The sequence below is a fragment of the Solanum dulcamara genome, chromosome 6 (genome assembly GCF_947179165.1).
Source record: "Solanum dulcamara chromosome 6, daSolDulc1.2, whole genome shotgun sequence".
Lineage (NCBI taxonomy): Eukaryota > Viridiplantae > Streptophyta > Magnoliopsida > Solanales > Solanaceae > Solanum > Solanum dulcamara.
The window spans coordinates 4,637,187-4,652,277 of NC_077242.1; the positions used below are offsets into that span (position 1 = coordinate 4,637,187).

The window sequence follows — 15,091 nt, forward strand, 5'->3', positions numbered from 1 at the left end:
CTGTTTGGATTGACTTATTTTTAAGCAGCTTATAAGTTGAAAACTGCTTATAAATAATAATAAAAAATAAGTGCAGACCAACTTTTTTTTTGACTTATAAATTATTTTTAATTTATTTCATCTAAATAAATCCAATTATTTATTAAAACTTATTTTAAGAATAAAATAACTTTAAATTAGCTAATCAATCAAAAAAATAAAATAAAATCTGAACTCGGTAAACCAATCCAAACTGCCTCCAGTCCTGTAAGGAGAGCCGGAACTATCTAGGGCTTGGAAAGCACACTTTAGGAAGTCTCTCAGTCTTCTTTAACAAAACTCCCCAAAGCGCCATAAAAAGAGAATTCATGAAAATTCTTGTATTGTGATTCCGCACGCAATACCCAGCCAACCTCCATTCGCGATTGTTATGCCCGGTATGGAAACTGAGAACTCAAAAACCTCCCGAGCTGAAGAACTCAAGCAACTCGCAAATGAAGCATTCAAAGGTAAACCACAAAAACTTTTGACCTCTCCTTTTTTACACTGCGTGTTATGTAGATTCATGAATAATAATTCTGTTTCCGATTTCAATGTGTTTTCAGGGCACAAGTATTCACAAGCTATTGATCTGTACACGCAAGCGATTGAGTTGAACGGTGAGAATGCGGTGTACCATGCTAATCGTGCGTTTGCTCATACTAAATTGGAGGAATATGGTAGCGCAATACAGGATGGAACTAGAGCTATTGAAATTGACCCTAGATATTCAAAGGTAAGTTTTGAATTGTGAAAATATTGGAAAAGAATTGTGCTTTCTTTGTTTCTCTTTCTGTGTAATTAATTGCTGAGGTTGCAGGGTTATTATAGGCGAGGGGTTGCATATTTGGCAATGGGGAAGTTCAAAGACGCACTCAAGGATTTTCAACAGGTTAGTGTTGTTTTTTTTGGAACTTCTTCACTCATATCAGCTGCTAACTGCTTGTGTATTATCATTTTTTAAAGCTTTAAGTAAAGTACAAAGGAATATGTTGATAAAAAACATTGCTTATGTTACTAGCAAACACATTTAGAAGAGGAAATGATGGCATACCAGTGACATTGCATGTGTACTATTTTCTTTGTGACCTTAAAGGTTCCTTTTCAATTCTATATTCTAGCAAATTCCAGATGTACTAGATTAGTTATCTGGAAGTACTAACAACATTTGACATCAAATTCAAGTGCAATGACATGTTGATTGAAATTAACACAGAAGGAAAAAAAGAGTCACAGTTTGTCCTAAATTGCAATCAGTTTAAAGTCATTAACAGTAAGTTGGTGCAGGTTTGGCTTGTCCTTTTGTTGCATAGTTACGAGATACTTATTTATAAACAAGAAGGAAGTTGGTTGCAAAATGGAGAAGTATTGAGAAATGCTTGCTTCTGCTTCTCTAACTATTGGATCAGCAAGTCAGAATTATAAGGCAAAATTTTGGGAAGAGCATTAAGACAGACATATGATAATGAAATCATAGTGCAAAAAATATAATATGGTGAAGGTGAATACTAAAGTTGACATTTATATTTAACTCGGGGTGCAAATAACATAAAGGTGAATATACAATTTGTTTCATTGCATGTAAACTGATCATTGGGTTAATTCACAGTGTGTCACAGCACTGAATTTTTGGTCTTTAGCTTAGCCAGCACATCGAAAGATTAGACTCTATGATGCACTTGAAAACATGTCCAAATGATACTTGATATCTAAGCAATACACACTCATAACCAATTTTAGTGTTTCGACAATGGAAGAGATATCAAGTAATCTTTTTGGACTGTTGTTTTCCTTTGAGAAAGGGCATCAATCTATTATTTTGTCTCAACAGTGATTCTTGAAAGTTTTTTTTCTTTCTTTATGGGCCATTAAAGTGGACAAATATTTGGAGAACTTAAATATGGTCTTGTTTCCCAAGTTGTTTTCTTCGGTGTCTCCTCTGCATTATAGGCTCTGAATATGCTGTTTGCATGTCTCTTTTGAAGTCTGCTTTGTAGTTTTCTGCAGAAGATGTCCCCTATCTTCTCTAGTCAGAGTACACTGGAAGCTGGAATTGTTTACCAATCTGCTAATTTCTGTGTTTCTTTACTGTCTCACTCAGGTCAAGAAGTTATGTCCAAACGACCCAGATGCTACCAAAAAATTGAAGGAATGTGAGAAAGCTGTCATGAAGCTAAAATTTGAAGAAGCTATTTCTGTCCCAGAATCTCAGAGACGTTCCGTAGCTGATTCTATTGATTATCGCTCCGTAGGTAAGATAGCTCCAAGCTGATATTTCTTCCTTGTATTATGCTCACGGAAGGTACCTCGGCCACAGAGTAAATTTCTTTCCGGAGCATGACTTTACACGACGTTTTCTTGTTTCATCTATGGCTATAGTTGCTGGGTAAAGTTCTTACATTACATGTCACGGCATTTCAGAAGGTGCACGGGACATGGTTACTATATTGAAAAAATGCTTCTTTCCCTCTCCTTTCCTAATTTACTGCTGCTTGTTGCCATACACGTTTGATTCATTAATTGGGGGATGAGAATTGCTCAATATCCTCGAAATGTTGAATTTATTGCCATGAGATTTACTTATTAGGGGTTTGCACCTCTTTTGTGAAGTCTGATGCATCAGTAGTTTAGTTCTGCCATTTAGTTCGCACTTCTTAGTCTGTTAGGGTATTGGTTAGATACTCTCTGCTGAAAAGCTTGATATTGTGTGGAGACATAAATTTTGCCGAGGATAGATGGTAGAACATTTTGATTTTTCCATGGGGAACTTTTTTGTCTCTTCCCAACCTCTTTAAAATGCTCCATTTGAAGTAGCCATAACAAGATAAAGAATAAAGCCCTTTAATCTCTTATACATTATCGTTTGGTTGCCGAAGATGATATGTTGTTTGTTTACTCTGTGTGAGAATATAAAAACATTGCAAGATGTTGTTCACGAAGTACTTCCAAATACTTAGTTCTAAACTTCTAATTTAGCCATTGCTCACACTTCCTGTCCCTCTCAGGAAATGCTGAACCCTCCAACTCAAATTTTGGCAACTACTACAGTAGATTTTTAGTTAAATGACGACCTGAATTGAACATGGGCTTGTCCCTTTAGATTATTCAACAAGAAACCTTCATTTCAAATAACAAGACAAAATAAAAATCCCTAAGCTTAGTCAACTTTCAACCTTTCATGTTAGTCCATATAATTTTCCTTCTTATAAAAGTAAATGTGAATAGTAAAATTTACCTATTTCATCCTTATAGGGTCAGGCCCTGGCTCATCATATGTTTCCACCAAAGTATGTGCTGTATCAGCGGCAGCAACACTAATGGCAATACTGGTGGTAAATATGGGGACTAAGGCAGCCACAATGGTGGCAGCAGCAGCTTTGGCAGCCTTATTGATGGTCTTGATAACATTTCGGTGGGGACGTTGCAGTGACGGTTTCTTTACCAAGAATCGAACACTTGAATTAGGTTCGAGCCTTTCTAAGAAAAAAAGTTGAACTAGTAAATAGCCCAAGTTAGTGGTAGTTCCCAAAAATTACATCCGTCATAATCGGAATAGTTGAACAAGGACTAGTTGCAAACTGGACCAAATGCTCATATTTTAATTTACATTGCATTACGTTGCATTTTGATTGAAAATTGTCCTTGTTTAATTGATATGTTCTATGTATGAAATTACCAGGAGCACGGTATTCCAACTAAAAACCATTTTCCTTCCTCTACATTCAATGTTGTTAGTAGTTATTTGCTTCTTTTGGCCTTCTCTGAGGACCATGAGTATGGTGTGAACTCTTGCAAGAATCTTTCTCTTAATAGATCTCTTCTATCAATCACTGGTTTAAGTGTATTGCCTAGCACTCTTTTACTTTCTAACCATTTAAGTTTCTAATAAGTTAGTACTGTATCTTTACTCAGTGAAACTTACAAATTTTTGCCCCATTATTTTTGTGATACATTTCAATTCTTGGGTCACATCTGTTGTTGTATTTTATGTGGAAGCTTCTCTGTGTGAAGTAAGACAGCAATGTTTTGCTATGTGGGTCTCCTTTTGAACTTCAGGCGTAGGGTTCTTAGCTGCCCCTTGCTGAAGACATTCATCCCTTGCCTTATGCTTTTAGGGGCTGTTTGGTTTAGGGACAAATTATGTAGGGGTTAGTAATGTAGGGATTAGTAACGAAGAGATTAGTAATGCAGGAGTTATTTCTTGTTGAATGTTTAGTTTGATATTTTGCCAATTAGTGTACAATGTATAGCATAAAATAAGTTTTTACTTTTTAAAACAAAAAAAAAGAGTTCGCTTGCTATTATGATGTCATTTTAATGTTTAGTTCGTTTGCTATTATGATGTCATTTTAATGTTTAGTCCATGGATTACTAATCCCCATATTCTTATTCCACATCATATCCTGTATAAAATAATACATAGATTCCCGCATAACTTGTGCAAATATTTTTTATGAGAAAAAAACAAAAGTTGCAAAAAAGTTTTGCTGAAAACAAAAGTAGCAACCATTGTATAAATTAATGCTGGATTTTATGCAAAGATTTAATCTCCTTAATCCTGCTATGTTATATGATTGGCATTGATTAGGGATTTAATTAGGAGCTTATTCTCAGTTAACTTTGTCAAAAAAAATAATTAGGAGCTTATTCTGTAATTATACACTTACCAAAATCTATTACGTTGTAATTGCTATAAATTCCCAATCGAACTATCCGTTGCTGTTTTAGCTTTATGTATGCTGTAATCGCCAGTTTGCTGGTCCAATTTTGCCTTTCTTGCCTGTTAATGTAAAGACTCTTTTAGGAGGATTGGGCATGTGGATGTGTGCATGTTCTGATGTTTCGTCATTCTGATTCTTCCTTGCTTTTATGGGTCAGCTCTGTTTTACATATGATACTGAGAAATCTTAGAGGTTGTGTGACACTATTTTTACCCCACAATTTGTGTCTCTACATAGCAAGACCACCTCTTGGTGTCGAGTCTGTGCTGGGGACCTCGCAATTTGTCAGTGGTTTAAGCTTTATTAATGCCGTCTCTATGTCATCTAATCCAGTTAATGAGAAATCTGCTGCCTTTGTTTCACCTGAATTTACATTTCAAGTTTGGTTCTTTAAATTGTAGAAGTAGAGCCTCAATATGCTGGTGCAAGAATAGAGGGGGATGTTGTAACGTTAGATTTTGTGAAGAAGATGCTGGATGACTTCAAAAACCAGAAGAATTTACATAAGAGGTATGTTTCATTTACATGGTCGTAATCTTCTAATTATTTTTGAAACGCTTCTTATCTTTCAATATTTGCTCATTTTTGATAGGTATGCCTACCAAATAGTACTGCAAACAAGAGAAATGTTGCGAGCATTGCCCTCCCTTGTTGACATTGTTGTTCCTGAAGGGAAACACTTCACTGTGTGTGGTGATGTACATGGTCAGGTACTGAATATCCTGATGACAGATGCCTTTTTATAGCTTATAGTTGTTATCTTTATCATTTGCTTGTCCTTTTTGTTCTCTTCCAGTTTCATCCCCCCCCCCACCCCACCACCACACAAATTTTGTATGTCAGCATATGATATTGACCAAGGCACGTGCATTTATAGAAAGCCCAAGAACTTTCTGGTGCTTGCTAGTGGTGCTCCTACATGCAAGAATGGTTAAAACATAAATTTCTTGTTTCTTTCAAAATTTGCTGCTTGGTTCACCGATCTATTTGGAGAAACATAAGGGTGGATTCCTTTTGTGATGTGAGTGGCTCCAAAAAGCAATTTGAAGGTGCTGGAACCTACTAAAGACCGTGGGCATTTTCCCGTTGTCATCTTTGTCCTTTTTGTCCCCTCCCTAATTGAAGAATAGAGCTCCTCCTGAGCTGAAATACTACTACTATGCCATTTAGTTCATAAGGCCTATCTTCCATATCTGAACCGCAGTCCCTTCCTCTTATACTTCTCATCCCACTTGCGAAACATCCCCAGTCCCCTTCCTCACTGAAATCTGAGTGTGGATTTTCCTGATGACACACTCAGTGGGCCTACGCTCAACTATTTCTCCCGACTTGAGGAAGCATCTTACCTTCCCTTTGGCCACACTGGGACCTTCATACTTGGTTTCCACTTCTCTTTCCACTCAAGAGGAATGGTATAAAATAAAAAGCTCTTGAACTTTATTGTGGTAGAAGTTGTGAAGGAGCCTGTATTAAGTCTCCACTCAGTATCATTGTCACGACCCCAAAAATCGAGGTCATGATAGCACACATCCCAAATCTCATCCCGATGTGTAAGCCTAAAAATAAAATCATACAAGACTCCCAAAGGGAAGTCAGACCACTATTAAACACAATAAACGAACAACAATGAAATTATCCCAAAACCTGGTGTCATAAGTATAAAGAGCATCTAATACAAGGTTCGAGTCTGAAGATACAACATAAGTCTGAATAATACAAAAGATGGAGAAATATAAATAGACTAACGACGATTCAAATCCCGGAACCTCACCACTAATTTGAGAATACACAATCCGCTAGAATATCAGCTGCCACGTGAGGTACCCTGACTAGTATCTGCATAAAAAAGCGACACAGAAGTAGGGGTGAGTACAATCCACATGTACTCAGTAGGTTTTAGCAGACTGAGTATAAGAAATTAATCAAACCTATGAAATAAACTAAGGAATGCTTCCACCTGCATACAAAAAAGTCCCACTTCGGCATCGATGCCGCCAGTTTATATATATAATGGCGCGAGTAAAGTAAACTCATAATATCAACTCATTATCACAATTAACCAGATAAGTCAAATAGTACAGATATCGATGCAATGCAATTCGATGATGCAATGATGTGGTGGTACGGTGGAATCAAGACTGTCGCACAGTCTGTCGTATACACCTGTTGAGTTGTGCTACCAAGTAGGATCCATGGGGGTCTCGTAGACCATATACCTCAATCAAAATTTCTCGTTATTCTTGCCACCTCCTCGTGGTCAAGGGATCACAATGCATCCACTACCCTTTCGTAAAACTGCCTCGGTCAGGGACTCAAGATACAAAGCCTTAAATGTGTTTTATTTTCTTTCTCAAAAAGAATATTCATATTTCTCAACTTTCCATGTTTCATGATATGATGAATGGGGATGAATGCATCTAAACACATATGGCATGGAAGCAATATTCAACTCAACATGTAGTACGAGGTTCAATGTTCTCAAAACTTAACCTACACATGATACTCACCCTCAATAAATAGCAATGGGAAGGAAATATTTCAATTTAAGTGTTCACCCCTTTCTCGACAATATTTTAATACTTAGGCATGCTCAAAACCCCTAACTCAACCCCTCAGGGGGGCATCACAAGTCAAATAATATCCTCAAGCCTCTCTCACAGGCAAATCATGAATCACATGCTCTCAAAGCAAATAAGATAACAAATAAGGCCCCCACACGGGCTATGTAATACAAATAAGCCCCCGCACGACAACACATTAATAAATAAGCCCCCCACACGGACATCACAATATATATAACATTCTCAACTCATACTATAACCCCATCTTAAAGTCTATAACATATGAATGACTAATTACCCCCACACGAGCATCACAATATATATAACATTCTCAACTCATACTATAACCCCATCCCAAAGTCTATTACATATGAATGACTAATTACCCTATCTCAGTCTCAAAGAAGGATAGCCAAACCTACCTCAATTGCCGAAACCGCACTTGAACACCTCCACCTGACAAGCAACTGTCGAATTCAACGTCCGGAATGACAACCCACTATCAACAATGAAATATACACATCACAAGGAGTCCAATGACACCCATATTGATAGGTTTCGGAACCGAGGGTAAAATGATTCAAAAATTAATTATTTTCGAAAAAGGTCAATTCTAGAATTTTATTTGAAAATTATGTTCTACACATCGAGGAGAGTTCGTGGTTGAAAAACCCATTAAAATCGAGCAAGAATCGAGGTTCAAATATGAAAATACAATTTTCTGACTTGGAAGAAAACCTAATAACCCACTTTTGAAATCTTGATTTAAAGATGTTTTGAAAGATAATAATTACAGAAATTGGTAAATGATAATCTCACCACGACGTTTCTTGTGGAAAAACTGACAATTTAGACCCAAGAATCATTAAAAACGGGGCTAAGATGACCAAGAAACAATCCTTCAAAATCCATTAAAATTTCAACTCGAAAATGATAAAGGCAGCGGCTAGATTAACAAATTTACCTCACACGAAGCTCTTAATCAAGTTTCTGAGCTCACCACTGGATTCCCCATGCAATTTCCTTGAACTTAGACCGTTGAATCACCAAAATTGGGTTTATATAGATCAAGAAATAAATTCTCAAAGTTCCTCAAAAATTCACTCCGAAAATGGACATTGAAGCATCTAGAATCAAGATTTTACCTCAATCAAAACCCTCCCCTCAAGATTCCGAGCTGACCAACGGATTCCTCGTGAAAATTTCTTGAAGATAGACTCTTGAATCACTAGATTTGGAATTGAAAAGCTCAAGAAATGAGGGTTCAAAGTTGAGAGAAAAATCTGCACTTTTACACCAGATTTTTCTAGTTTTTGCATTATTTAAAGTCTCCGAATGGACCCTCAAAATTCGTTCGGAATTTGATAAAAATAAATCAGATATGCTACCCCACTAAATTCAACGTTCCAGACTTAATGGCGCATTCAAAATTATCATACGAGGTCATTTTATTAAAAAGTGGATCCCACATTCAAGTGCCATTTTAAGCCAAATTCCACAATGGGCCTTGAGATTAGATCGAAAACTTCGGGAAGCAAACGAAGGGTCGGTCTATGCCAAACTCGACATTTCGAAATTAACTGTGCTGTCAGAATTTTCATTCGAGCGTGTTTTTCAAGAATGTTGACCAAAGTTAACCATATGCTAACTTTCAAAGTCAAGCGCCAAATGGCCCCAAATTCGTATCGATTGCCTCGATAGTCACGCCTACAATGCTACTAGCCTAATTTGGCCATTTCGGAGCTGATGGAACCATCATAATTCGAATTTGAGGTTTCCTTGACCTAGAACTCGAAAACTCGCAACTAAACCAATTTAAGCCTTCAAAATACCAAAATGGGCTCGGAACCTCTAAAATTTCAGCCAACACTTCTTCTAGACCAAAAATCATCCCCCGAATCCAACGGAGTCTTTGGAATTCCATTCCGAGTATCGGAACTTTGAAAGTTGACCAAAGTCAAATCTTGGCTTAAAATTCTTCAAATTCCCAACTCAAGACCTAAAATCTTCATTACAACTCCAAAACTAATTCCGTAAACTCTCCTAGACCAATTTCCACATTCCGGAGCTGCTGGAATCGACGGAATTCCGTTCAAGACCCGTAGCTCCGGTTGGTACCGAAATTCACTTTTTCACCTTTTAACTCTATAAAACTCAAGAATTTGTACAATTTACAAACCATTAAGATTTTGACACTTTCAACTACACAAACTGATCAAATAATACTCGGGGGCACTAATGGTAGGGGTAAAATGGTAATTTCACACAAATTTAAAAAATGACCCTCAAGGTCATTACAATCATGAACCTCCTATCCAGCTTCAATCTTGTGTGTTCTTCAACTTTGATTAACACTGGCCTGTCTCAAAAAATCCTCAGAAGCTCTGGCTCTGAACTGAACTGGCAAGCCAACTAATCTAATCCAGGCTATATCCAACACCAACCCTGACTGTCTCCCCGACCAGTGAGTTACTCCATCCTTTTGAAACACCATCTTTGCTTGGTCTGATGACCCGCATCCCCTTTTGAGAGGAATTTAAGAAACCCATCTACCTTGAACTGTTGACAACCATGTGGGTTGACCCACTTCCAGGCCAATTCAACCTTCGGTTATTTTTGGCTCTTCCCCAATCTTTGTACCAAAAACCTCTACATAAAGTGTATCTTTTCCTCATGATTCACCCTCAACGGCTCAACCTCCATCTCTTGTTTTCCCTTGCTTCCTTTACTTACATTTATCGGAGTTGCCAGCGGTTGTTAATATGATCAACTTGAGCAGAGGCTTGGGAACCCCTTACACAGGCACCCAAGTTGGTCTCGTGAATGAAATTCTGTCTTGCTTCTGTGACTGTCAAGATAACTGGAATACTCTTGACCGAGGAAAGTGAAACAATGGTAAGATTAGGTAAAGCAGTTGGTTTTTCTGATTCAATTAAGGAGCAGATCCTAAATGTTTGACTTTAGATATGTGCTGCGAGATCTATCATTTAGTCCTTTATTCTCTCTTTCCTGTTGTTTGTATATAGTGATAATACAATTTGCTGGGTATTCTATTTCTGTGCTTGGGAATGACTTACTTCTTTTTGCCAGCAATAAGTCTCTACGTGGCTGAACTTTCTTCATCTTCTATTGTTGCTACAGTTTTATGATCTCCTAAATATTTTCGAGCTCAACGGGCTTCCATCAGAAGACAACCCATATTTGTTCAATGGTGATTTTGTTGATAGAGGGTCTTTCTCTCTAGAGGTCATATTGACATTATTTGCCTTCAAGTGCATGTGTCCATCAGGTAGATCACTTGCTCTCATTCATCTTCAATATTGTAAGCTTGTGTTCTTTTATAGTATTACTCTATTTAGTATTGAGTGGGTGGAATTTGAAGGTTTTCTGGATGCAAGTTTTCCAGTCCCCTTTTTTTTTTACCTTAATGATCTGTTTGAGTCAGTTTTTCATTTGCCTTTACTCATTTTCTATTTCTATCTCTTCTTTTGTTTGTACATCTATTAGACCTAACAAGTAAGTGAATGTCCATTTTGGGTTCCTTTTAGATGTAAGCTGTTTGAGTCATTTTTCACTTTACTCATTTTCTATTTCCATCTCTTTTTTATTGGTACATCAATTAGACCTAACAAGTAAGTAATGCCCCTTTTGGGTCCCTTTTAGATGTAAGCTGCTCGAGTCATTTTTCATTTTCCTTTAATCATTTTCTATTTCTCGTCATTCTTATTTGTACATCATTTAAACCTAATAAGTACGTGAATGTCCCTTTTGGGTCTCTTTTAGATCTAAGTGGTGCGTTAATGCTTTTACTTGAGATTCTGATATTGCAATACATCAAGCTCTAATCAAAGCTAAGATTTTGATTTCAAAGATTTGATTTTTGTCACCATTTCTATTCTAGCACGACCTAAAAACTAACCTTTTTTTTCTTCCAATTATTCAGTAGGTGTGAAAATGTTGTTCAGATGGGCCAATTGTATCTTGCTAACAACTTCAATTTTTCAGCTATACACCTTGCGAGAGGAAATCATGAAAGCAAGAGCATGAACAAAATATATGGGTTTGAGGGCGAGGTCAGATCCAAGTTAAGCGAAATATTTGTGGAACTCTTTGCAGAAGTGTTCTGTTGCTTACCTTTGGCCCATGTCATAAATGAGAAAGTCTTTGTAGTACATGGAGGTCTTTTCAGCGTTGATGGCGTGAAGCTCTCTGATATTAGAGCAATAGATCGGTTTTGTGAGCCCCCGGAGGAGGGTAAGTTCTGATGCCAGTAGAGAAGTATAAATGTATAATGTCCTTTCAATATGCTATTGTTTAGCACATTTACTAATTACTCTGTTCTAAGCTCCTGAATGCTCCATTAATCATCTGATAAACTTTTCAGAAAAAGTTCGGAAAAACTATTCATGCTACTAAGTTTGTATATCAAAACTACTCGTTCTCATTTGCTTGGTAATTATCATCATTTGACAAATTGTTCCTGCAAGCCACTTTCTTGGTACATGCTAATAAATACTTTGAGTCCAGACACGACTATCATTTTGAAGTAAAGGCAACTATTCTGGTCTTTATCGATGCTTTGTCAGCCAAACAAAATATAGCTTTTTCTGCAGTTCTTCATCTGTATTAGTTAATATTAATTTATTGACTTGCATCTTTGATAAGATATCATCACTTTGCTGACTACAGATCTTGCTTATTTTCTTACCTTGGTCATACGCAGTACACATGACCAAGTTTTTTAGGTTATAATTGGGGCTTCGTTTGATCTCTTTCAGGGTTAATGTGTGAATTGTTGTGGAGTGATCCACAGCCTCAGCCTGGTAGAGGTCCTAGTAAACGAGGTGTTGGTCTTTCTTTTGGGGGAGACATAACTAAAAGATTCTTGCAGGAAAATAATCTAGGTACGAATCTTTTCCTTTCTACCCTATTATGTTGTTTGACCACACTGTCTAAATCTATTCACTTGATGGTTTTTAGCCCATATATTTGATGTTAACATGTGTGGGTGCTTGCAGATTTAGTGGTCCGATCTCATGAAGTGAAGGATGAAGGTTATGAGATTGAGCATGATGGCAAACTCATAACGGTGTTTTCCGCTCCAAATTATTGTGACCAGGTAATTTGTCTCTATGTATTCCCCTCTCAAGAATCTGTTTGAGCTCATGCTACTTTAGTTCAATTAAAATCACAATTTGCAAGTAAAAACCTCGTTCGGCTCAAAAGCTTCCTTTACGTTGAAATGTAACACTTCATCCAAATCTCTGCGGAGTTTCCGGTGTGTATAGATCTTGTATATCTGTGATTTGTCGGCAGTGTTGTTAAAGACGTGCTTAAGCGAGACTCAATACGTGTTGAGCAATTCGCCTCGCTTAATGTGCGCTTTAGTGTCGTCATCAAGGTTCTAAGGCATTCCTTGCCAATGAGCATCTTATGAAGAGGCGACACTAAACAATTGTCATTTCATTTTATTGTAAAAAAATATTTTTTTGTTCATATATTTGTCATTCTTGCTTATAATTATTAGTCTTGGACTAAATATATATATATTTGTATTTTTTTCTCCCTTTGTGCCTTTTTTCATTGAAGTTCACGCTTTATTTGCGCTTTATGCTTGAAGTCCCTTAGAGCTTTTTTGCGCTTTTTGCTTTTAATAACACTGTATGTTGGGCAAGTTTAGCATTGAAGTTGTGCCTGAGGAAAACCCAAAGTGAGAGTGTCTTGGTAGTTGAATCAGCTGGTAGTTCATTGCTTCATATAGGATAATTAAATGATGGGAAATGATGACTTTCTGCTTCAAGGTAGATTTGGAATTTGTTAGATGTTGACTTTGTCAACAACTTCGATAGATGCCGTTGTGAACGTATTTGGTAGATGGCATGGTGTCCAGTTCCTTGAATCTTTGTTGGTACAACGAAGCATTGCAAGTTTTGTACTAAGCGTCTAATATATTTTTAAGTACATAAATTGATTGCAATATGTACAGATAGTCATAATATCTGCTACTTATCTGTGACAATTTGCGTGGTTATTAAATCTGACAGGACAATTTTATTAGTGGCTACTATTCTGTGAAAAATTACGTGGTTATTAAATCTGACAGGACAATTTATAATAACTAGAGCTGTGTTATCTATACATTTGTATTCCAATAGTAGAGCAAGGATCTTGTTAATTTCTTTGTATAACTAATACGCATAGTGTCGGCTCCTGTATGAAGTTTCTTTGATGTGGATGGAAATGATTTATTCAATATTCTCATATGCAACGACTTTGCATGTTGCAGATGGGTAACAAGGGTGCTTTTATACGGTTTGAGGCTCCCGATATGAAGCCAAAAATTGTGACATTTTCAGCAGTGGTTAGTGGCTGTTATCTTGAAATGTCCCTTTTTAATTTTTGATATCAACACTTTCAGCAATGCATAGAAATTCCTCATGTCTCTTATCTCCTTCATGGGTTGCCTCATGAGTTGATTTTATCATGTTATCATCATGAAGTTAAGACTGGATTAACTCTTTTCATCTTCACTGCTTTGCCTTGTATGCAGCCACATCCTGATGTCAAGCCAATGGCATATGCCAACAACTTCCTTCGGATGTTCTCTTAAACTCTAAAACCAAACTTTCAGTATCACAATTGATTCAACCTTTTGTGAATGCAACCTTTTGTCTCACTGACCAACAATACACAACAGGAGGCAGAAGAGGTAGTACTTAAAGCCAATTAGCTGCAGTTGCATTATTTGGACAACTTCCTGACTTGCCTGCAGCTTGTGAGGATCCTCACCTCGTTTGTTTTGATTAAGGTGTAAACACTTCTCTACAATAACAATGTCGTGTGGTGGATTGCCCCCTGTATTATTTATGTTCCTCTTTGTAAGATTGTCACACTTCTCATTTCTCTTAGAATGTCCAAATTGGGAAGCTTTGATTAGTCGAATTTTGGTTTTATATTTTCTTTTCTATTTTCTTAGTTAAAATAGGCTATAATTTTTTCTGCCAATCAACTTAGCGTCACTGTTACGATGTCTATTTTACAATTGGATTGTCATTTGTCTCTGTGCCTGTGGTCAGATTACTGGTTATTAATAATTCATAACAGCTTGTAATGAGTGGATGCGAATTCTATCAATTTGTAAAGTCTCAGGTATTTAATCTTTGCTGAAGCAAGTGTCGATCCATAAACGTAAAAGTCCCTTGGTTCAATTTAGGTTTCTTCTATGTGGACATAAGTGCATGTTTATTCTGGCGCTCTTTTGTCGGTAAGCATATCTGTTATGGTATTGTTGTTGTGCCGCTCCGGTAGTGTTTGTGAATTTGTAGTTTTGAGGGGTGGGTGGGGGACTGAGAAAAGGTTCAAGGCTTTGAGCTGGTAAAATAGCAATTAATAAGTTGGAACAATTGAGCTGTTGTGAATAATGAATCAATCCCTTAGGCCTTAATTAATTGGGACTTCCTCTCAGTGATCTTAACTAACAAAAAAGAATGTCAATAGAAGTTTGATACAACAACAACGTTAATATACTAAATCAAACACTGTAGAAGAAATAATCTTGAGACAAATGGTGAAATCACCTCTATTTAATGCAAATTATTACTTTCTTTCTGGATCTATGAAAATTGTTATGATGGGTGAGACATACCATGTCATAATTGTGAGTAGGGGTGTTTGCGGGTTGGTTTGAATCGGTTGTTGATAAAATCAAAATCAAATCAATTTAATTAATTTTAAAATTATTAAAATCAAATCAAATCAATTAAAATATACATTCATAGGTTTGGTTGTTAT

General features: G+C 36.7%; 1 protein-coding gene across 2 annotated transcripts; it reads left to right on the forward strand.

The window, feature by feature from the left end:
* The first annotated feature begins 231 nt into the window (after positions 1 to 231).
* Positions 232 to 14,255, forward strand: LOC129891777 (serine/threonine-protein phosphatase 5). 2 transcript variants are annotated; one of them, XM_055967261.1, is made up of 13 exons: positions 232 to 488; positions 585 to 754; positions 839 to 910; positions 2,120 to 2,270; positions 3,271 to 3,483; positions 5,141 to 5,249; positions 5,332 to 5,449; positions 10,442 to 10,589; positions 11,306 to 11,554; positions 12,079 to 12,204; positions 12,319 to 12,419; positions 13,587 to 13,661; positions 13,851 to 14,255. In XM_055967261.1, exons 1-13 carry the CDS (start codon positions 410 to 412, stop codon positions 13,908 to 13,910), a joined length of 1,671 nt encoding a protein of 556 aa, XP_055823236.1. In that variant the 5' UTR covers positions 232 to 409; the 3' UTR covers positions 13,911 to 14,255. The 2 variants fall into 2 exon arrangements, with proteins under 2 accessions (XP_055823236.1, XP_055823237.1); XM_055967262.1 differs by lacking the exon at positions 3,271 to 3,483 and having other exon boundaries at positions 234 to 488.
* The last annotated feature ends 836 nt before the right edge of the window (positions 14,256 to 15,091 follow it).